At 33.4% G+C, this 22461-nt stretch overlaps 2 protein-coding genes across 2 annotated transcripts; one reads left to right on the top strand and one right to left on the bottom strand.

Annotated features, from left to right (window-relative positions):
- Window positions 1–842: 842 nt before the first annotated feature.
- On the bottom strand, window positions 843–10573 carry LOC145628626 (importin subunit alpha-4-like). The gene is made up of 10 exons (XM_081680976.1): window positions 10190–10573; window positions 7715–7811; window positions 7544–7635; window positions 7327–7458; window positions 6732–6917; window positions 6485–6648; window positions 6238–6316; window positions 5641–5769; window positions 4691–4818; window positions 843–1653 (listed from the first exon to the last, which is right to left on the bottom strand). The coding sequence occupies exons 1-10, from the start codon at window positions 10406–10408 to the stop codon at window positions 1275–1277; spliced, it is 1605 nt and encodes a 534-aa protein (XP_081537102.1). The 5' UTR covers window positions 10409–10573; the 3' UTR covers window positions 843–1274.
- A 6511-nt stretch (window positions 10574–17084) lies between these two features.
- LOC145626391 (putative glycerol-3-phosphate acyltransferase 3) lies at window positions 17085–19610 on the top strand. The gene is made up of 2 exons (XM_081678819.1): window positions 17085–17798; window positions 18726–19610. Exons 1-2 carry the CDS (start codon window positions 17127–17129, stop codon window positions 19608–19610), a joined length of 1557 nt encoding a protein of 518 aa, XP_081534945.1. The 5' UTR covers window positions 17085–17126.
- The last annotated feature ends 2851 nt before the right edge of the window (window positions 19611–22461 follow it).

The following is a 22461-nucleotide window of genomic DNA, read 5'->3' as shown; positions in this document are numbered from 1 at the left end:
TAAAGTCAAATTCCTCAAGTAATAAAACGTGATTCATAATGTGTCATGCTTTTCCAACAAAAATGTAACTTAGACATAGTTTACAACACACATACTTCATACATAGTAATGTGAAGTTGTGCCTCCTTCGATCCTTCCAATACTACTAATATGGCTTCATACCATCTAATGTCACAAGTACAAGTCACAACATACTAACTTTGATCTCCATAAGTTTTACACCTAACCTTAATCCTCATGATTCTAAATTTTGTCTCAAAAATCACTCCAACTTAGCATTAACTCTTTGCCTTAATCTCAACCAACACTACGAAATCATCCACAAACACCACGGTATCTCATCTTGGATAGCCTTTGTTACTTGTCCAAAACTGGTGCGAAGAAAACTCTCGTGTTACTTCTCCACAAGTCCTAGCGTGTCTCTTTCATCATGTACATGTTCTCCACAAGTCCTAGCATGTATCTTTCATCGTAGTACATGACCTTTATTTTTGTCAATATACTTGCATGGTAATCCCTTCTTCGTCATAAGACTAAAGGCACAACAAAGCACATACTAATCAGAGGAACTAATCCACCATGTCAGATGCTAAACACAAGGTCAATTTAACTAATCATAGTTAAAACTTAAGCAATAGATTAGACTTCAAAATCAATTTCACATTTGACAAATCCATAGTCAAGTGCTAGTATGCATTGCATTGTTTAGCTGCAATTTATTCATAGAGTTTCGGTAAACCATGATGACCTTTCAGTGCAAAAAAAATTTCTTGCAACACAATATTAGTACAAGGGAAAAAAAAAAAGAAAAAAACAAACAAACAAACAAAACAAACTAGAAATGGAGTTCAATCTTTACACTTTACTAATACCAAAAGATTATAAAAATAAAGGGAACAATACACCCATATACTCATATAGTAGTAATTATGCATAAGCAAAACAGCAAGAACATTCTCCTTACTCAGCCTGATGACCAACCTGAAACTTAAATTTTTCAACGAATTCAAGGTGCCAATGGCAAGAAACTTTTGACTACACTTGTGCAACTAAATACAAATTCCGAGTATAACATAAATTTTCCTGTGAGAGGCAGAAACACAAAACAAAATAGACCCATAGTTCATAATAAAACAATGAGCCCTAAGAGCAAGACCAAAACACTGGCTCCAAGGGGGGACTAAAATAGCAAAGACAACTTCCAAAATTCAGTTCGGGGGGTTGGGGTGCAGGGAAGAGGCCTAAGAGAGACTACAACCACCAAAAGCTCCACTTCAAACAAACTTGAAACCGCCAGCTGGAATGTTGGGTTGGGTAGCACCAAAGTTGAAGCCCTGCTGATTCATAACTGCACCATCTTGAACATTCTGTTCCTCTTCTTCCTCAGCCCAGTATTTTTCCAAGACTTTCACTGCCTTCTCATATATGTCGTGATTATCATGAGTCTGTAAGTTCTCAATCTTGTCCAATCCTTCACATTCATCAATCATTTGAGCATAAATATTAACTCCACCATTCATTCCCATTTCTTTGTCAGCTTCACCCACTTTCAGTATGTTCTCTAGACCCTCAAGACAAACCGTGACAATTCGAGGATCAGGGCATATAAGAAGATCACAAAGTGGTTTGATACAACCTTGAGTCACCAAAAATCTGCAGGAACAAAACAAAATTCAGAGGATAATGAAACTTTGTACCATAATAGATGACTTGAAAATCGAATAAGATTATAATACGAAGATCTAAGACAGTCAAGAGCAGAACTCAAAGTTATTAAACAGAGATTCAAATAAGCATCAATTTGACAATTTTACTCTAAATCTTTGAATTATTTTGTACTTTACTCATTTTATTTTAGTTGACACATTTCTTTAATTATAGTTTCCAAATTTCTTTAAGACATGTTTGCCAACACATAGTTTCAAATATTTATATCTTCAATCGCCTATAAGCTAAGATCATAAAAATTAGATATTTGGAAAATAGATGTCAAGAGGAATCTAACAAGACCAAGCATAGCCTTTTTTTTTTTAAAGAATAGATCACATAAAGAAGTCAAAGCAGCTAGTGTGAGAAGTGATCAAAGTCAAATGTGTCAACTAAAAAGAGAAGAAATACCGAAGTACTTCCTCTGTTTTCTTTTACTTGCAACACTTCCATACTTGCAACACACTATAAAAGAAAAGTTACTTTAGGGAAAAAATATACTATATCCCTTATTTAAAGCACATGGCCCACTAAACTACACTCCTAACAACCACTCATCCTATCTTAAAGATTATTATATCATGTAAACCCCACCTTTCTTAAATACCGCGCTAAAGGGTGTGTTGCATCTAAAAGAAAACGGAGGAAGTATGATTTAGTGAGTCCATGCATGACAAAAATTTATAATTTCCCTTCAAAAATTACTTAAAAGGCTTAAAGCTAGCCAATATTCTAATCAATGAGGATGTTGGGGCATGTAGGTCCGCCCATGAGATAGCACATGCTAGATATTCAATTCTATAGCATATTTATCCACATGAGGGGTTTTCCGATTGCATCTAATATGATAGAGTCAAGCAGCACATGCTATTCAGTCCCACAGCATGCGTATGCACATGAAGAGCTCTATTTACTGTAGCAAACTAGCCAAGGCCAACACGAGTCCATGACCTATAGATTTAGCAGGTTCAACAGTGTGGAAATAATTATGTAAGTGGATAAAATGCTTTAACATACACAAAAGTTGAAACACAAAAAGTAGAAACCTAGGATCAGCAATGATGATCAGAGTTAACAAACAAATCATGAATTCAGAAAGAAAAAAAAAAGAGTAAATAAATAAAACTTGTGAAAATTTCTTGACATCGACAGCATGTATTCATTATGATAACAGAATCTGCCACAACTGTGACACAGACAAATTTCATTTCCGCCTAGAAACATCAAGCAACTTTCATGGGGTAAGATAAATCATTTATCATAATTGACATGTATAGCATATTTGAAGGCTTGCACAGCAAGACATTCCTTGATTTAGTATGCCCACAGTACATATGATCTGTGTAAGATAAATTTGGAACAAAAGGATTCAAGGATGTATGTATCACCCTTGTTTGAAAATTAACTGCTATGGTAATTTTCTTCTTTTGTCTTCAAGTTCTCCAAATATAATATGCTCAATAACATATAGTATACGCCAAATAAAGTGTCCCAAGTGCCCATCTTTATTTGTATCCAGACTTACAGAACCAAAACCCAGTTCCAATAGAACGTTAGTTGCTGGTTAAAAAAAAAAAAAAAAAAAAAAAAAAAAAAAAAAAAAAACTTGCCAAGTAATGGCAATGTTCCAAGGTCCAGGGACTATTGCTAATAGAATCCACACCTCTGCAGCTCTATCATTAGACAAAGTCTTCCATTAAACTTCTCTGAGAAATAGTAGGAATTCTAACTGTTCAACTAGCACTTAGTACTGATGTATCAACAAATATTCTGGAAAGAGAAATATCAATATTATCAGTGTGTTCAAGGTGACTGGTTTCCTCCCTTACAATGTGTGTTCCTGCAAGTTCAGTGTTGGTTCTCCTAAGTTTTTCGTGTTAAAGATCGACAATTTGGGGCTGTTGGGTGATTAATTGAAAATTACTAAAGGACTTTGATTCAATTATGCATTCAGTAACAACTTAATATAGATAAGGATTCTCTTCAACCAAGCTATGTGACAAAAAAAGATAATGAGGTACCAAAGAATTCCAATATTCCATCATGGAAATGGAAAGTTCAAGAGGATAGGCCGATTGGTTACGAAATGGAGCAGATAAATAGGGACTGAATGTAACAACAACACCACTTAAGTCCTGTGTTTTTGAGCTGATGTGCGGGTGTGATGACTGCCTGTTCCAAGAATTAGTTTTTTCCTTGAACTTGAATACTTGTGCTTTTAAATTCCCAGAATATGGTTTGCTTACATTAGCATTGTAGTTTGATCCTTAAAAACTTGAAGCTCTCAAACATAGAACTAGCTCGGTACCTTCTAGTAAAACTCATATTGTCTCTCTACAGTTGTAACTTCTGTATACTTCTTGACTAATCCCAATCTCATGCTATGACCACCAAAGCAACCATAACCCAGCAGCTTAACACCAAATTAGCCAAGTTCCAATAAAAAATAAGTAAATTCTATAACAAGTCAGTTTTAATAGCTGATCAGAAGAAGACAACAGAAGAATGTTCCCTGTTGCTTCCTTGTTACTAAACATAAGAAACAAAATTGTCTTACATGCCTAAAAGTCTTTTCTATACTTCCAATCGTACCTTTACCAACTTGTATTCCCGACAAGGGGGAAAAAACCTCAAGGTTATAAAATATGGGAAAAACAGCATTTACGGTTTTACACTTTTACCTCATAATAGGTAGATCAGGAAACTCACTGCCAGTAAGGATGCTAACCCCTGCAATCCACGCAGAGTAGGCAATAACGAGCTATTCATAACCAAAGGTGTTGAAAATAGGGCATTAAGTATACCAGGGAGAACAATCCGCAGTCCAGGCACATTACTGGAGAGGCGGATTTTAGTCCAGCCTACCCTTCCATAACATTCATCCTAATTCATGATGTCTTAATTTAACAAAGAACAGTGCAGAACCCTCTATCAATATGAACACAACAAAGATACCAGAAAGCATGGATAATGTATGGCATACCGTATCTGATCAGGAGATCCCCCAGATGTGGCATTTGAGATTGCCCATGCAGCCTCCTTTTTAATGTCAAATTCCGCATTCTGGAGCAATTGCACGAGAGGTTGCACAAGACCAGCCTCAATAACGGCCTGAACGACAGGAACAACAAAATGTCAACGAATTTATCACAATGGCACAAATGCACATGATTCCTTCATCCTAGATCACAATGCAACAATACTGCTAGCAGAAATTGAAGATCCTCACAATCATAACACAACAGGCACAACAAAAAGCAGGTACCGTAGACATCCCTTGAAAGAATCTCTACTAAACTCATAAAACTCAATATACAAAATGCTCTAAGCTCAGCATATACCATGGATAAAAAAGACAAGCAAGAATTGAGAAACGTAGCAAGCAGTAATTATGGAAAAACACAAGTAACAAAAAAAATCAAGCATGGAAGCATATCGAGCATTTCCTTCAGCCACAAGTCAGCCAATACATTTGCAAACACATTAGAGAAAGAGATGGTGCCAGTTTTTCACATTAATCATATAGGTATTGGGTAAAAAAAAATACTCCCTACGCCCACGATTATCTGCACCAAACGTCCTTTTTGCGGACTCCTAGGCAAAACTGTTAGTGTAGTTTAATTAAGTTTAGGTGGGTTTAGTTAAGTTGTAAAAAGGAGGGAAATAAAAGAGAGAAAGTGGTCCCATATGTTTAAGTTTGTTAGTGGGTTAAAGTGAGTGGGAAATAGGAGAGAGAAAGTGGTCCCATATGTTTAAGTTTGGTAAGATGGTCTTTTTACACTTTAAAATTTACTAAAAGAGGCAAGATAAAAAATTGTTGCACATAATAGAGAGTACCCATTTATGGCAAATGTTGCAGATAATTGTGGGCGGAGGGAGTAAAAAAAGTCTTCACAAAAGAAAGCCAAAATGTTAGCAAAATCAAATCAGTACCTGAATTTGAGCCTTATTTCCAGCAGTAATGTTCGATATTGTCCAACATGCTTCCTTCTTGATGCTCTTTTTGTGATTTTGAGTGAGAAGTTGATGAAGACAAGGAAGAACTTGGCTGTCTAATACAAACTGCAAAATCAATATAACAAGTCAGATAGGATAAAAGATTGACCTAAAAAATATGGAAAGAGAGCTAGACATCATTGGTCCACTTAGTTGCTAAGAAAAGGCTTGAGTGCTTGACCATCTAAGATCACCTTTTTTTCACCTTACAATTCATATTACCAACTTCTATATAATAAAATTTGTTTTACATATATGCTTGCACAATATCAGACCCCTAAAATAATGTTCCCAAAAGTAAATAATGAGTCATAGCCTTTCTTTGTTCCATTAGCTAAAGCAACCTCCAGAAGAAAAATAATTACGTTAAAAAAACACTAAGTTCAAAATAAATAAATAAATAAGAAGAAAAGAGAATGAAAAAAAAAAAAAAAAAAGAAAAACTCCTAAGAGGTTCCTAAGATACAGCTAGGTACATAGTGTAGACAACAAAAACTAAAAGATTGCCAACCATAAGTACACCAAGATCAGTACCTGGGTCTGGTTATCATCTCCAGTGACAATATTGCCTACTGTTCGAAGAGCAGGAATAAGAACTGTCGGTGAAGGATGACTAGATGAAGTAAAGATTCAAATTAGTCACAACATCAAGAGTAGAGTATGTCGAAAAAATAATCACCAAACTAAAACACAATGAAATGAAAACAAATAAAAGCATGTATGTACCAAAAAAAAAAAAAAGAAAGAAAAAGAAAATAGCACACAAGTTCAAAAACATTACAGAAGGAGCTGCATGAGCCGACGGCATACTCCAGCTTCAATGACAGCCTGAATTTTGTCGTTAGGGCCATCGGACAAATAAGAAAGGGCCCAGCAGGCATCTGTTAAAACTTCTTCATCATTTAAATGAATCAGGTGTTGAAGAACAGGTAATGCAGGTTTGACCTGAGCAAGCAAAACATAATCAATACATGGTCTCTCACTGAATTTTTTTCTGCCAAAGTCACGACATCAGATAATATAAAAACCTGTTCAAAGGGTGCAGGTGGTTTGCCACGACAAAAGTTGGACAATGTCCAAGTAGCATTCCTTAGCATTGACAGTTTGGAGTTTTCGTTCAGCTGAGATAACAATGGCACTAGTGCACCATGACTCAGTACGAGATCCCTACAGCTTGGAGAATCACCAGCAACATTTCCCAAAGCCCATACAGCCTGCACATCAAATGCCAGATGATAGAATTCAGGAGTTCTTACATCTCATTACACCATCACCAAGAAAGATAAACACAAGCATGACAAATAGAATATACACAAAATTAAACAAAGTTTCTAAGAAGCCAATTAATATATCTCTTCAAATCCTTTAAAGAAAATTGAACAGAAGAAATATCAGTATATCAAAGAAAATAAAACTAGTATAAACTCTATAAAGGCAATAATTCGGACTTCAAGATGGTGTGATTTTTCACAAGAAGAGATATACAACTAATTAAAAAAAATTGTTTATAATCAAGATTTTTTTTTTTTTTTGACACCTATAATCAAGATTAATATCAAGAAATTAGCCAGAAAAATGCACACCAAAAATTGCAAAAAAAAATAGGAAAAAAAAGGTAATTACCTGTTCCCTGACATCATCACTAGCAGACGCTAAAAGTTGAACAAACTTTGGGACAGCACCATGGTCAATCACAACTCTTGTGTGCTCTGAAGTCCCAGATGCCACATTGGTCAGAGCCCAAGCTGCCTCAAACTGCAGATAAGACAGATAATAGATCATCAAACAGAGACCTGCAATGGTATCAATAATGAGACAAAAAATTGACAAGAAATCAAACCTGAAGTTGAGGTAGATCATGCCTGTCAAGAAATTCCACAAATTTCGGGACAACACCAGCTTTAATGACTTCATCAATTGGAGGACAGCGTTCTGTACAGAAATACAATACAGTATCAAAAACATGTTCCATGAAAAAAAGATGTATACAAGAGGGCAAGTTCATACTAACCAATAGACAAAAGCTTCCTGAATTGAGTGGTTGCCTCTAATTGAATATTAGGATCAGCAGACGCTACTCCTTGCACCATTATAGGGATGCTTTCCAACTGTTACACAGAAACGAGATGTGACAGTTGAAATACGATATGCCACCACTAGCCTATATGCTCACAAGTTGCATTGTCAATTTGTCATATGCCCTGCAGTTATAATACTCCGACTACTTCCTTGGCCATGTAAAATTTAGATCTTTAGATGTTCAAAAATATTATTATTGTTTGCATATTATATACTCAATTCCGACAAAATAGCCACAATAGCCATACTAGAATTGCCATGTCATAATGGATAAACTCAAAAGACAAGTATACAACTTTAAGACCTATTAGTAACACCAAACTTTAAGGTTTAAATCAGATTGTAGATAGCAAGAAAAATTGCTCTCATAATTTCCATACAGGACTTCCTGAACTAAAGAAAAAATAGTAAAAAGAAATCAAAGATTTTTAATCAAAAAAAGAGCCATTACTTTCCTATGCTGGTCTATATAGCTATCAAAATTTAACACACTTATAAATCTATCAAGGGATACCAGAGAATTTAAACTATACCAATATCAAGAAACAAATGAACATCCCACCCCGCGATTTCTATGAAGGCCAAAATAAAATGTGAGTATGTGACATTGTGACCTTTGTAGATAATTAACAATCCAAAATTGGAGTCACCACACTTTCAAAATAAGGCTAAAATCAAAGATCCACTTTGCAATTTTGAGGATAAGGTTACATAATTAACAAACTATCCATGTTGTCAGCAACAGTGGTTCCACAACCATTACCAGTTTACCACGATCAGATCTGCAATAAATACTTAACTAAACTTATTATTGGTTATGATTCTAGTAAATAGGGCTTAATAGCCCTTATCTACTTATCTCAAATAATCTAACCTTATTGGCCCTAATACGAACCTATTTCTCCCCGAGCTTTTTTTTTATTATTTTAATGAAGATAGCAAGGATATATCCCCACAAAATGGACAACCACAGATGCAAGCCTTTAATCACACCCTCAACCCATATATTATTATACCAATCCCTCTTTTAACATGCATCAACTGCAACAAATTACCCTTTACCTCAGGCTCATCACTCTCAAAGGTAAGTATAAACTATAAAGCAATTTAATGGCCCTCTTCAAATATTAGGATCTCTCACAACTAAATTAATTTTATTTACCTAATAAACATGTGATTTTTCATAATGTTGAGGAGATAATAAACTTCACAGTGGCAACGACTATTTATACCATAAACTACTCTAAAAGTATGCCACTCGTCCCTTCCCACCTCCAAATTAGATTGAAATTGTTCATACCAGACAGATTATAACCTATTTTATTTCTAATAGTAATAAGAACAAGGCAAATCAGAAAGAGAAAAAAAAAACACTAAGGAGGTGGCACCGATTGACAACAGATGGATGGAGATGGGCAAGGCGAAAACAGCCAACTAAAAGCCAGTTAAAACTCAATGAGGCAACAATTTTAGCACGCGCCTAAGGAATCCAAAAGCTTCCAGAGTTTGAGTCAAATAAAGGATTCAGGAAACTCCTCTATGCTCACAGCTCTAGAAAGATATTGCAAATCGGTGCTCCGTCTGTTTTGGTCAAACTTGAGGCAGTATATATTCATTACTATACTAAGTCTAAGATATTCAGCAACTTACTTTGTAACTAAACTTGGTAGTGATTATAACTAGTTTTGTAAACAGGCCAACAGTTTTCCTACTTATATGCCTAAATCCCAAAGCTTCTAAAATTCAGGATTTGTTAATTAAGACATATTCGAGTATTCTACTATCTTCATAGAACAGCATTTTACAAAATTCACGGTGCATCAAGAAGGCAGATGTAAGAGGTAAAACCTGGGTGACCATTCCCCAAGCAAACAAACTTGGCAATGATTTAAATATCTTGGACTTTTATTCCAACCCAAAACACTAAAATAAAAGGATATGATCTCACATTCAGACACTACAAACCAAACCAAGAGCAGACAAAGCTACTGTAAAATCGATGATCACGCCTCATTCAGTCATACTCGATCCTTATCCTAAAATCCAATTAACATAACTCACTGGATTCAAACTACTTTCGCAAGGAAAAACCAAAACTTTTCATCAAACGCAATTCTCAATTCATTTCTCTTCCCTCATTAACCAATCACGCTTAAAACCCATCAAATCTGAGCCATAACATCAATTGATCCTCTGGGCAAAACTCCAACACATTAAATCAAACCTAAAACTACACTTCCCAAGTAAAACAAACAACACGACCAAAAACCTAAACCTAATCAAAACTTAGAAAAAAACACAGATTAATCATAAAACAAAACAAAACAACCCAGAAATCCAAGGATCGGCACAAAAAACAAAAACCAACAATTCCAAAAAAAAAATGTACGATTAATTAAAATTATACCTTCTTCTCGATATTCTGCGAAGCATCGTGATTGAGGGGTTGAGGGTGAGATTGAAGAACCATACCCTCTCTCCTCTTCTTCAAAAGATTATCTTCCCTCTTATTTTTCCTGATCTCAACCAAATTATCCTCCCTACGACGGCGAGCTTCGTCGGCATCGACACCAAGTTTGTAAGACTTCTTCCTGACCTCGGTTCTGGAATTGGGTCGAAGCGACATTGTTGAATTTCTTGATGAGATGAATTTCTGGGCAATTGATTGGAAGGTGTTCGACGAAATGCCAGAAAGAGGAGTTGCAGAAGAAAGAAGGTAGGAGAGAGAAAATTGAGGGAAATGGGGGAGACGGGAGAAGAGGAGAGGTTGTGAATGGGGGGAAGTGGGAGGAGAGTGAGTTGGATTGTTGCATTTTTTTTATTATTTTTTGATAAAAAAGGAAAAAGAAAAATGAAATGGGCGGGTTTGGGTTGAGAAATGGAGGAATTTTTGGAAGTGTGCCAACTCAAATGATGTAGTACTGTACGAATTATTTCATTTTTGGGGCCCCAATTATGAAATATTTGTTGTCCAAGTTCTTTAGCTTTACTAATTCTTTAGAGATTTGTAAGTTTGTAACACAAGTACAGTCATACATGTCTATGTAAACTATAGGTGAGCACGGATCGGATATTCGATATGAAAATTTTCATATGAAACATTGAATTATATCCCAAATTTTATAGGAAATATAATAATTTTAGTTTTAATTTAGTTTTAAGGAAAATGTAATTTATAATATCCAAAGTTTTGGATATTTCATATTATGGACATGTGGATTGGATATCCGTTATCCATTATCCAAAATATGGATACGTGGATTGAAAATCCGTTATCCAATATCCAAAATTCAAAATATTTCGGATGTTCAAAAAGGTATTCGATATCCAATCCAAAATTATTATCGAATCGAATATCCTAAATTATTGGATAGGATGTGAATCGAATATTAAGATATTTACATAGTTTCGTTCGATGCTATTGTAAAGGCTCTATTAGGGCCAACTACTCAACTAGTCTTTCCTTTCTGCGTATTAGTAGAGAATGGGAGATTACTACAACGTTTTAGCAATCTTGGTATAGACAAGCTAATTGAAAAGCTAAGTAGTTAGTCAATTATGGGATTGATTTGTAACAAAAGTTAGTTGAGTTTGAGACCGTTCCTAAAGATATTTATGTTGTTTGTTGGAGGACCGTGGTGGTGTGATGTACCATGACCAGGAATGGTGTCGAGATTGACTAGTGCTCTTGGTTGATGTTGAGTAACTGCTTTGTTAGGTTTTAGTTTGTTGCTTATACCCTTTAGGGTTTTGTCCATTTCACGCACCAATATATAAATAATTTTTTTTAAAAAATGTAAAATAATATTGCAAGGATGTGTTATGTTTCTCAAAAACTTTTATGTACACCTTATTTATGATAAAATTAGTGTATATCAAACCATTTTAGAGTAACTTTTAGCCAATTGAGTCAATTATTAACTTATTTGGGAATTTTTAAACCTCATATAATTTTAATGTAAATATGAAATGAGACAAGTTTTATTTTATAAGATTAATGTAAATACTTTCACTGTTTCACTCATTGAGATTTGTTATTTATCTAGTCCAAGGGAATAATTTCATAAACAAGGCATAAATAACTTTTTTTTTTTATATATATATATATAAGAGTGATTTTTATTCATGTTGGGGTAACTTTTACTTAATTCGAGATAAATCTGAATTGTTTTAGGACAACTTTACAACAGATGTATAATATTTAGTACACAACTTTTTTTTAGTTATATTGGTATTTGAGATATTGTGCATCTTTTAGAGGGCAGTATATTTGTGTGTTTGCAGAAGCATAAAAAAAATTGTGTATATCTTGTCGGTGGGTTGGCAGGGTGAGAATTTTTTGTATGATCCCAAAATCTCACCTAAGCTATGATACCATGTCAGAGAATATAAAACTCCTTGATTGGAGTGATTTCCATTGATCAATATTTATAGGGTTACAATGAGAAACCTTATCATATACTTCCTTCGTTCTTTATTACTTGACCCGCTTTAACTTTTACACTATTCACCACCCTTCATTTGACCGTCTTTTGTGAATATTATGTAAGAAAAAATATATTCATGTATGATCTTTTTGGATTCGTCTCAATAAGTATTATCATAATATATAACTTTTATAATTTTTACTTATGGAGAATTTAAGTTATTGATCGTTCAAGTTTTGTATTGGCAAGCGTGATAAAAGAAACAGATCAAGTAAAAAAAAAACAGAGAAAGTATTAGGTAACTATAAAATATGTACAAATTTAAAGATAATCTTATATAAAATATATATCCTAAATCTATACGTTACACATAGGAAGCACATAAAATTGTTGCTTTAGAAATTCACTCAGTGCAAGTTACAAACAATGTGGAGGAATATTTCTAGTTGATGCCTTGATGGTCCATTGCTGAATGCAATGTCAGTAAATTTATGACAACACGAAATACTCGTGAGTCCCAAAATCTACATGATCAACTGAAGTAGTCCGTACTACTGAACATCAAAGTTCTTGGTTCCTTTATCCAAAACTACTCATGTAGTCATGTACTCATGTGTAATCTGTTCGTTATGCACTTCAAACCTTGGTTGGCCTTTTGGCTTTCAAATTAATCAACATGAATAATAATAATAATAATAATAATAATAATAATAATAATAATACTTAGATATTAGTGAGACAGAAAAAGCATGATACTTGTACTGCACATTTGTAAATGGTATGCAATTGTCGTATGGAGTAGCAATTTTAATTTTAATTTTAGATATTGTGGCCTTTGTATTAAATCAAATCACAACCGTTTATTTCTTTTGACTAACGTGAACTATTGATAAAATTGACTTTTGATTTTATTTTTGCAAAACGTTGAAAAAAATAAAATAAAAATCTCTCATGTTCTATCCCACTATCATTTGGTTTTCAATTTTTCACAGATTAGTTAGCTATTTCATGTTACTCAGCCAGTTTTATTGCTATTTTGGTAGAAGCATATGTCATCTTCTTTGTTCAACTAGTGTTATTTGTTCTTTTTGTTAAGCTTTTGTGCAGTAAAATTGTTAAGCTTGTATCACGGTATGTTTTTATGATGAACTTTGGGCTTTTGCACACATAATTAAATTATCGATAGTGATCTTTTTCTTCTAAACTCATAAATTCAAATTTTTGATATTAGATCAATAATAGTTTTCAAGGAATATATATTAAAAATCAAGTCGGTCCAAAAAATTGTATTTCTCGACCCAGAGACTAGACTGTTTCTGTTTGGTCCACACTAGCTCTTGAACACCCCTAGTCCACTACTGCTTCGTTAATGAGCCAAATGCATAACTACTGCTTTTTCATTGTTGCTACCAAAACTTGCATTACTTCTAGTGTACTTTGACAATAAATTTGCTACTCAGCTAATATCATTGACTTTTCGAACCTGTTCTGTCTTCTATTCATAATGTAATGAATGTCTATCTATAGTTTTCCTTATACTTGGTAGATTTTACTTGTATGTCATTCAAAATTTCAAACACCTTCATTCAATCAAGCTTATACATAGCACGAAGTAATATTTATGTTTTTTTTTATATGATTACTTTTTATGTTACTAAATCTATTTTTCGAAGAAATACATGTTCATATCCACTACATAAACGAATTTTGTTTATAGAGGATATTAATGGGGACCGACTCTTTTCTATTTTCTCATCCAATTCCTCCCGTATTACTTAGTTCCAATTGTACATTTTGTCTTATGTCCTTACACCTGCACTGGCCATTTGATATACACGATATTGATTACCGAAACCTCTATGTTTTTAGCTACTGTACTAGAAAGTATGATGAATTATATTGATGATGCACAAATTAGATAGTAAGGACGGATGTACAATGTTCATTTATCCGAAAATAGGTAATGTTTTTGCATTCCATATTAAAAATGTTAAAGATTGTACTTTTAATTATCCAAAGATATACTTCAGGTACGTGAAAATAATAATAAGGGGGCGTTTGGTTCGCGGATTATAGGTATGAGGTATGGGGTTTAGAAACCTTGGGGGGGGGGGGGGAGGTGGGTTTGGCTCATTCCATTCCATTAGGTTCAAATACATAAAATTAAGGGGATGATATTCCATTCCAGAATTGAACCAAACACATGGTATTAAGTATCAAGTTTCAACCCGATATCACCTTAACCCTATTCCTGATTCTAAACCTATACCACTATGCGAACCAAACGCCCCCTAAAAAAATTAAAAAAAGGAAAAGAGGGAGAGGGGGGGGGGGGGGTTTGGTTGTTTGTTATAGCATATTTTGAATATTGATTGACTATTCAAAATTTTTTGACATCCAATACAAGGAGTACGGAGTAACTAAATCACAACTCACATTGTATTTAAGACAACAGTACATAAACATCGACTTATCAACAATAACAACATCTACTTCATACGTAACTAGTTAACTACCAACCATAACAATACAATATTTCATTCTCATCTTAACATCTTATATCTGCATCATATTTATATCAACCATAACAGAAAGCTACTGCCAACGCAAATCAAACCAGCAGTATCACACTCATAATATCTAACTATAACAATATGATACGTTAAAAATGAATTCAAGTTACAACTCTTAAAAGATTATATGATTATCACTACCTATGGATGAGGTATGCGGCAAAAGAATCCTTACCTATATCAATGAGGTCAAAGACATTACATATTGGCTGTATTTTTTTGTTTTTTTTTTAAAAAAATTGGTAAAGAGGATCTTGACCAGACCTCACCCTCACGATTTTTTTGATCCAATATTTGTGAGTCAGACACTTGAAAGTAGAGAGAAGGGTAAGGGAATCACTACCTCTAAGTACTCTCACTTGGTAGGATCCAAACCTCAAATCTCTAGGATTTGAGATAAGAACCTTACTAAGTGAGTCAACACTTTTTTGGTATTATATACTGAGAGTTTGGTTATATATAATTTTAAAATGGTTAACTCTCAAGGTTTCAAGTTTAAATATAGGAACCCAAGCGATGGAAGGCTAGGCCAAGGGGGTGAGTTTTGGCTCATTCCAACGTAACCAGGCCAGTATATGTATAGCCAAATCAACCATACCTATCCCATGCATGATCACGTTGCTTAATTAATTAGTTGAACTGTTAACTCGATCATTTCGTTTTCTGATAGTTAAGTCATAAAATAAATGGACCGTTCGACTAATATATATTTCACACACCACCCTAACTTCACGATTTCTTTTTACGATCTAAGAGTTAAGCATCCACGTACTTCTATTAGTAAGCAGTCTCACTAATTATCACGGAGTATGCTACTAAGTTACATTCATTGACAAGGATAGATGGTTCAAGGAGCTTACCAATAAGTAATAGACTAATAGCGACTGTTGAATTGTACAATTGAAAGCCAATGAATCCATTCGCAACCAAGGAAGTAGTGAGGGAGGTTAGTTATGCATTTGCAAATGCATAACAAATACTAAAATATTAAAAAGTACATGGGGGTGAGAGAAAGGAGGAGAGAGATGGGTAAGTGGGGCCACTTTTTAAATGTACCGTTAAAAGCTTACATAGTACTATTGACAATGTAGTGATACTATTTCTACTGTAGTGATACTATTTCTACACGTAGTGAGTACCACTGAATAAATATATAGTACCACTACATACATAAATAGTACCACTGAAATGTTCAATGATACCATTTAATCATCTAGTAATACAATTGATCACCCAGTGGTACTACTCTAAATTTAGAAATGCATTTACGTGAAATGACCTTCATGCCCCTCGTTATGCATTTACTCATACATAACTAACCTCCCTTTGGAAGGCCTCTTCGCAACCTGTTTGATAGCCGGTTATAATAAATTTGTGGTAACGGGGATGATTTTACGTGTGATAATTCAATTATATATTAATGGTAATGAAAATTTGTAGAATTGTAGGGTAAAAGAGATAAACTGGTAACACTACCATGCATGAGAATAGAACTTGACTAATTTCTTTCTCTCATATAATATCAGTTCAGTTCAGTTCAGTTCAGTTCAATTCAGTTCAGCTCCAATCAGTTCAGTTCATTTCAGCTCACTTCAGTAAATTAGCCGAGACCCTAAATTATGTAAAAAAAGGAGTATACAAATTTATTCTTATTGCAACCATTATTACACTCATCTAACGGAATGTCAAAGATATGCTATACTTTATATCAACAAATACGAAGTACTGGTATTAATTAGAGCTAGCGTGGGTAGGAGACCAAGAATAACCGTCTTTGGCCCCAATATAGGTCCCCAAAATGTCCCACAATTAGTTGCTTAATTTTAATTTGATTTGGTTAGATCCTTAATAAGTGCATTTGGTTTTTTCTTATATTCTCTCACATTTAAGACTTTATAAATATCATGCATGAAGATAAGAACCCTTTGTGCATAACCACGAGTTCATTGTGAGTAATTACTTGTGTAACTTGTAGTTTATGATAACTTAAAAATAATAATTGAGGACAAAGACCTTAATAAATGCAGTCTTAGGTGGCCTAAATCAACGAGCTGAGCTATGCCTACACGGTACAATTTCGCCAACGAAATACCTTAATTACTGTCTTAATCACAAGTTAAGACAGATCAAGCGTCCATTTGTCTATAGTTGTAGACACTAGCTAGGTATTTTCACTCTTGAAAGTTTGATATAGATTTGAGGTTTGAAAACGGCTGTATACTTTCTCTACATAGTCCTTTATATATGTGTATAATTAATTTAAGCCTAAACAACGTGTTATGTAACTTAAGTTACTAAAAAAATTGTTAAATTTGATTCTGATAAGGTACCACAACAAAATATAATGGTAGCAACTACGTCATATTTCTTGGATATATGTAAGAAGTTTAGGAATACTATTAATTTTTCTCATGAGATAGAGTCACAAAAAGTCCATGTGTACACTTGTCTATCCTCGCGGTTAGAGGAGCTAGTAAACCATACTTTGGTCTTTAATGTGGAGGAAACTTTGCTAAAATCTTCTTCATGGTTCCCTTTCTTCATGTTGGTGGCATTTGAAGGCGGTGGTCTTTTACGTGCTTTTTTATTGCTCATTTTGTACCCTTTAATTTGCTTGGTAGACGAAGAATGGAAGCTAAACATAATGGTTTTCGTGTGTTTTGTTGGGGTTAAAAGGAGTGCCCTAAAATCAGTAGGAAGAACAGTCTTGCCAAAATTCTTCTTGGAAGATGTGGGATATCAAGGGTTCGAGTTGCTCACGAGGTTTCGAAAAAGGGTGGGAGTAACTAATTTTCCTAGGGTTATGGTTGAGGCGTTCTTGCAAGAATATTTGGGAATTAATACAATAGTTGGAAGGGAGATTAAAGTATATAGAGGGTACTATTTAGGTTTGATGGAAAGAAAAAAGGATGAAATTAAGGAAATTACAAGTCTAGTTTGCAAGGAGGAAAACGTTATTGTTATTTCAGGGTGTGAGAAAACATTAAAAGATCAACAACTCATTACAAATTGCAAGGTATGTTATGTTACGCATATGCTTAACATTTTGCCCCACCATCAGTACTTGATCTTTACTCATTTATAGCTAGGTTCATAAGTTCAATATTTAAGTTGTTTAGATAAAATACATGTAAAGAAATAAGGATGCCAGATGAGATCGAAGCAATGAATGTGATATTAGGCCATGTTCAGTTCAGCGAAATGATCGAATAAGTACATGCATGCCAGGACAAATAGACCAGACCTAGTTTTTTACCAGCGTTCGTTTGTTGCTAAATTACATAAATACAAATGTTTGAAAACAAATATCAAGTTTGGAAAGTACACAAAATACGAATCTAATGATAACTATAAAGTAGTGTACAAATAAGGTCAAATTTTGATCAAACCAAAAACAGTACAAATCAGAGGTGGATATTTTGCCTAGCACATCTAGACTAGCTAGTATTAAAAGCCTTCAAGGTATATATCATAAATATTTATGCATATATAGGTAGAGGAGTTATCCTCTTTATTATCAGAAATGAAAAATTCCAATTCATTGAGGAACTTTAAGTTTAGTTCGGTTACACTGTACTTTCAATTAATTGAAATGTCGAAGGTACAAATTAAAAGACTTCTACTGGGCTACTCACTCGTATTAATTAGTTAGAATTATAATTGGATTATGATCTAACTTAAAGTTCTATTTTATTCACCTAATTGTTGCTTGAAATTATATTTACTAGTTATACTATTTTATAATTCATGAAATATGAAATTTATAATAGAACCTAAAGTAATTTACGAATTACCTGTATGATGTAGTTTAATTTGATGAAGTATGTAGGAGTATTGGTACACCTAATTGAGATGTTGACAAATGATGACTATATATTTTTCTACTCTTAAATGTTTGATTAGCTACTCAAACTCTCTTTCTAATGTTACATTTTTATGCTAGGGTTTCTACTTGGTGAGAAAAGTTGATAAGGAAAGATGGAATTATCTTCCAAGGGACAAATACCCTAAACCCTTGATATTCCACGATGGAAGGTTAGCATTTTTTCCAACCCCTATGGCTTCATTGACCATGCTCATATGGCTACCCTTCGGCGCGATCCTATGCATCACAAGAATCATAATCTCAATTTTCTTACCTTTCAAAATCTCCCTTCCAATACTAGCCTTCCTTGGAACAAGTGGTTTAACGTCAAAAAATTGTTCCAATTCACAAACAATATTAAATAGCTCAACCAACCAAAATAGAAATTCCAAGGGCAAAATTTACGTGTGTAACCACAAAACGTTACTTGATCCTATCTACATATCATACGCTTGTAAAGTCCCTCTAACCGCGCTAGCCTATAGCATTAGCAAATTAAGCCAAGTTCTCACCCCAATAAAAACCGTTATCCTAACAAGGGACAAGGAGAAAGACGCGAAAGTCATGCAAAAAATGTTAAGCAAAGGCAGTGTTGTGGTTTGCCCTGAAGGAACTACGTGTAGAGAGCGTTACTTGCTAAGGTTTAGTCCCTTATTCGCGGAGATGACTGATGACATTGTTCCGGTGGCCTTAGAGGTTAAAGTTAACATGTTTTATGGTACAACGGCGAGTGGAATCAAAGCATTAGATCCAATATTTTTCCTTTTGAATCCATATCCTTATTACTATGTTAACATACTTGAAAATGTACCTAAATCTCATACTTGTGGAAGTGGTGGTTGGTCCAATATTGATGTTGCTAATTATGTGCAAGCTGAAATTGCTAAGTCATTAGGATATACATGCACATTATTAACTAGGAAAGACAAGTATATGATGTTGGCTGGTAACACTGGTGTTTGAAGATATTATTTTGAATGTTGTAATATATTGGAATACTGATTAATTGTAATTAGATTCGAATATGAATAATGTTGCAATATATTAGAATACTGATGAATAATTGTAATTAAATTTTCTTGTGAACAAATAATGTAATTCCTCTGTTTATTGATGTATTTACATTCACTACTATTTGCTCAATTATTAAGGAAAGAGATCGACATGAAGTCTATTTTTAAAGACGGCATAGTGAGAAAAAAACAAAATTGTCAAGTACGAGTGAAAATTACTTATAGTTATTATAAAATTGTTCGTATAACAAGTAAGAAAAAGACATATGGAGAGAACATTTATGTTCGGAAACTTTGAAGGTAAGGAAAAATGTGTCGTACAGGATTGAAATTTCTCATAGGTCATCCCGACCCAAGTTTACAAGCGACACTCCTTGGGAAGTTGGGAGTGTGTGTGCGGTTTGGAGGGCAAGGGAATATCCTTGCCCGACCCTCAAGTTGCCTACAGTGGGGGATTAATATCACAATATTCACAACCACATAGTTATGTTAATATCTTTAATTACCGCTAAATCAGTTACTACTTGGTTTCAAAACTTTTTTTTTTTTTATCGAAACATGGTTAGAAAACTTATACAGAGTACATGTATTTGTCAACAGTACTCAATGTATTGTGTACATATAAAGTAGTTAGTAGTTATACTTGTAAGTAATAATTGTATGATAATTTGTGAGTTGTACATACAAGAGAGTGGGTCGTATTGTATTTATACTAGGTCCATGAAAATACAATACTATTCATACTTGGAAAAAGCATGAAATAATTATAGCCTCTTAATATAGCCGGTTCACGTAGCCTTCAAGCACTTTATCTTATGTCCAACAATAAAGGGTTTATACACTAACCTGTATACATGGGGTAACTTCTTGAAGTAGAAGTCCATGTCTATACACTCTATAAATATCATGTAGGTCCATGCGCCAAATTTTCTTGGTCACTCGTTCATTCCTCTCTTAAATCAATTTTGTTTCACATATTAATTAAGGTCAATTATTTCCTAGCTAATAAAAAGACTGATTTAAATGAGTATATATATTTATGAAATAAATACCATACTACGTATATATCATGTTCAATCATTTATACGTACTGATGGTTAAACTCAATGATAAATTGACGATGCTTACTATCTCCCTACATATCGTTATTATTAGGCATTTATGCAAGTTTAAAGTAATGTGGCGTCATGTCATAATATTATTGATCAATATTTTTCATCATCATAAAGAAATATAACAATAGTTAGTACAAGTATCATTTATCAATATTTGAACTAGTGACCTTGTATGCATTACAATTATATTTTACCACATCTCTAATGACAGCAACTAATACCCAACTTATATTATTATTTTATTTTATTTTTTTGTCACAAAATACATTGAGTTTTAAGTTCAATGTAACTACAGTGTATCCGTGCTAGCACACGATATGATATATATGTATGTAAAATGTATATTTAAAGAAAAACAATAGGAGATGTGGAAGTTATAAAAAAAATGGAGAAGTGGAAGTTATTTAATTGAAGGTTAAAGAATAACAAAAAAAAAAAAACATGAGATTTGAGAATTGGGTTTGTGGTTAAATGACTCTACAATTATATACGGAGTAAAAGATTAAATGATAAAGAACTTCTTATAATTGAATGAAGAACTAAAAATCCAGCTTTTGACATCTAAAACATTCTAAATTTCATGTTATTAAATGTTGGATAATGAATTTTGGCCTAGTATTTTATATATATACAAATATAATTTAAATGATACCGTAGCATTTATAAATACATTGATATATTTTCAAACAAACCTAACTAAAATACTATTTCACTGTATTATTGTAGAAGTATATCAGAACAAAATGACCCTATATACGTATTGTCTGGCCAGTAGTAAGTAGTTTTTTTATTTATACTCATCTTCATGTACTGTATATTGGACTATTGGTCATATACGTAACGTATTAATCAGATCGCTCTCATTGTCTGATCTTTATTTATTTTTTTGGACCACCCTTAACTTGAGTGACACATATGGTCGATATGGATGAATGAATTATGAATGATTGATTGAGTATACCAATTAATACAAATGCATGATCTATATATCTTCTCTATTACATTAATTAATCCCACACTAATTGAATATTTTGCAGAGGAATACGTTGAGAGGGGGGGGGGGGGGTTTGATAGGTCATGAGCAGGTTGGATAGAGGGAGTATTCTAACTATATATCTACGTAGTTTATAAAAAGAGGAATTTGCTAATTAAAAGATAGAGAAGGTTACATAATCTTTGTTATGTCACAATCTAACTATCTAGCTACCTATCTAATAGAAGAAATTTTCATTATGAAAGGAGAGTATCATATATATATATATATATATATATATATATATATATATATATATATATATATATATATATATAACAAGTTAAGCTTCTCGTATTGTGTTTAATCGATAATAATGATATTTCATTGTAGCATTTTCAAATAAGAAAGTGATAGACACACGTAGTCTTAGTGTTATTATCGCGAAACTAAAAAAATAAATTGATAAATTTATATATAACAAGTAGTGAAGCGTCTCATATCGTGTTTAATCGATAATAATGATATTTCATTGTAGCATTTTCAAATAAGGAAGTGATAGACACACGTAGTCTTAGTGTTATTATCGCGAAACTAAAAAATAAATTGATAAATTTATATATAACAAGTAGTGAAGCTTCTCATATCGTGTTTAATCGATAATAATGATATTTCATTCTAGCATTTTCAAATAAGAAAGTGATAGACACACG

This window comes from Chenopodium album, chromosome 4 (genome assembly GCF_948465745.1).
Source record: "Chenopodium album chromosome 4, dcCheAlbu1.1, whole genome shotgun sequence".
Lineage (NCBI taxonomy): Eukaryota > Viridiplantae > Streptophyta > Magnoliopsida > Caryophyllales > Amaranthaceae > Chenopodium > Chenopodium album.
This window is presented reverse-complemented; position numbering and strand designations above follow the sequence as displayed.

What these genes read in the sequence shown, in the direction of transcription:
- LOC145628626 (XM_081680976.1), bottom strand. Translation starts at nt 10,408, where the DNA reads ATGTCGCTTCGACCCAATTCCAGAACCGAGGTCAGGAAGAAGTCTTAC. An exon ending in CGGCTCATGCAGCTCCTTCT is followed by an intron (nt 6,317 to 6,484) that starts GTAATGTTTTTG and finishes TACTTCATCTAG; the next exon opens with TCATCCTTCACCGACAGTTC. An exon ending in GGATCTCCTGATCAGATACG is followed by an intron (nt 1,654 to 4,690) that starts GTATGCCATACA and finishes TTGTTCCTGCAG; the next exon opens with ATTTTTGGTGACTCAAGGTT.
- LOC145626391 (XM_081678819.1), top strand. Translation starts at nt 17,127, where the DNA reads ATGGTAGCAACTACGTCATATTTCTTGGATATATGTAAGAAGTTTAGG. An exon ending in AACTCATTACAAATTGCAAG is followed by an intron (nt 17,799 to 18,725) that starts GTATGTTATGTT and finishes TTTTTATGCTAG; the next exon opens with GGTTTCTACTTGGTGAGAAA.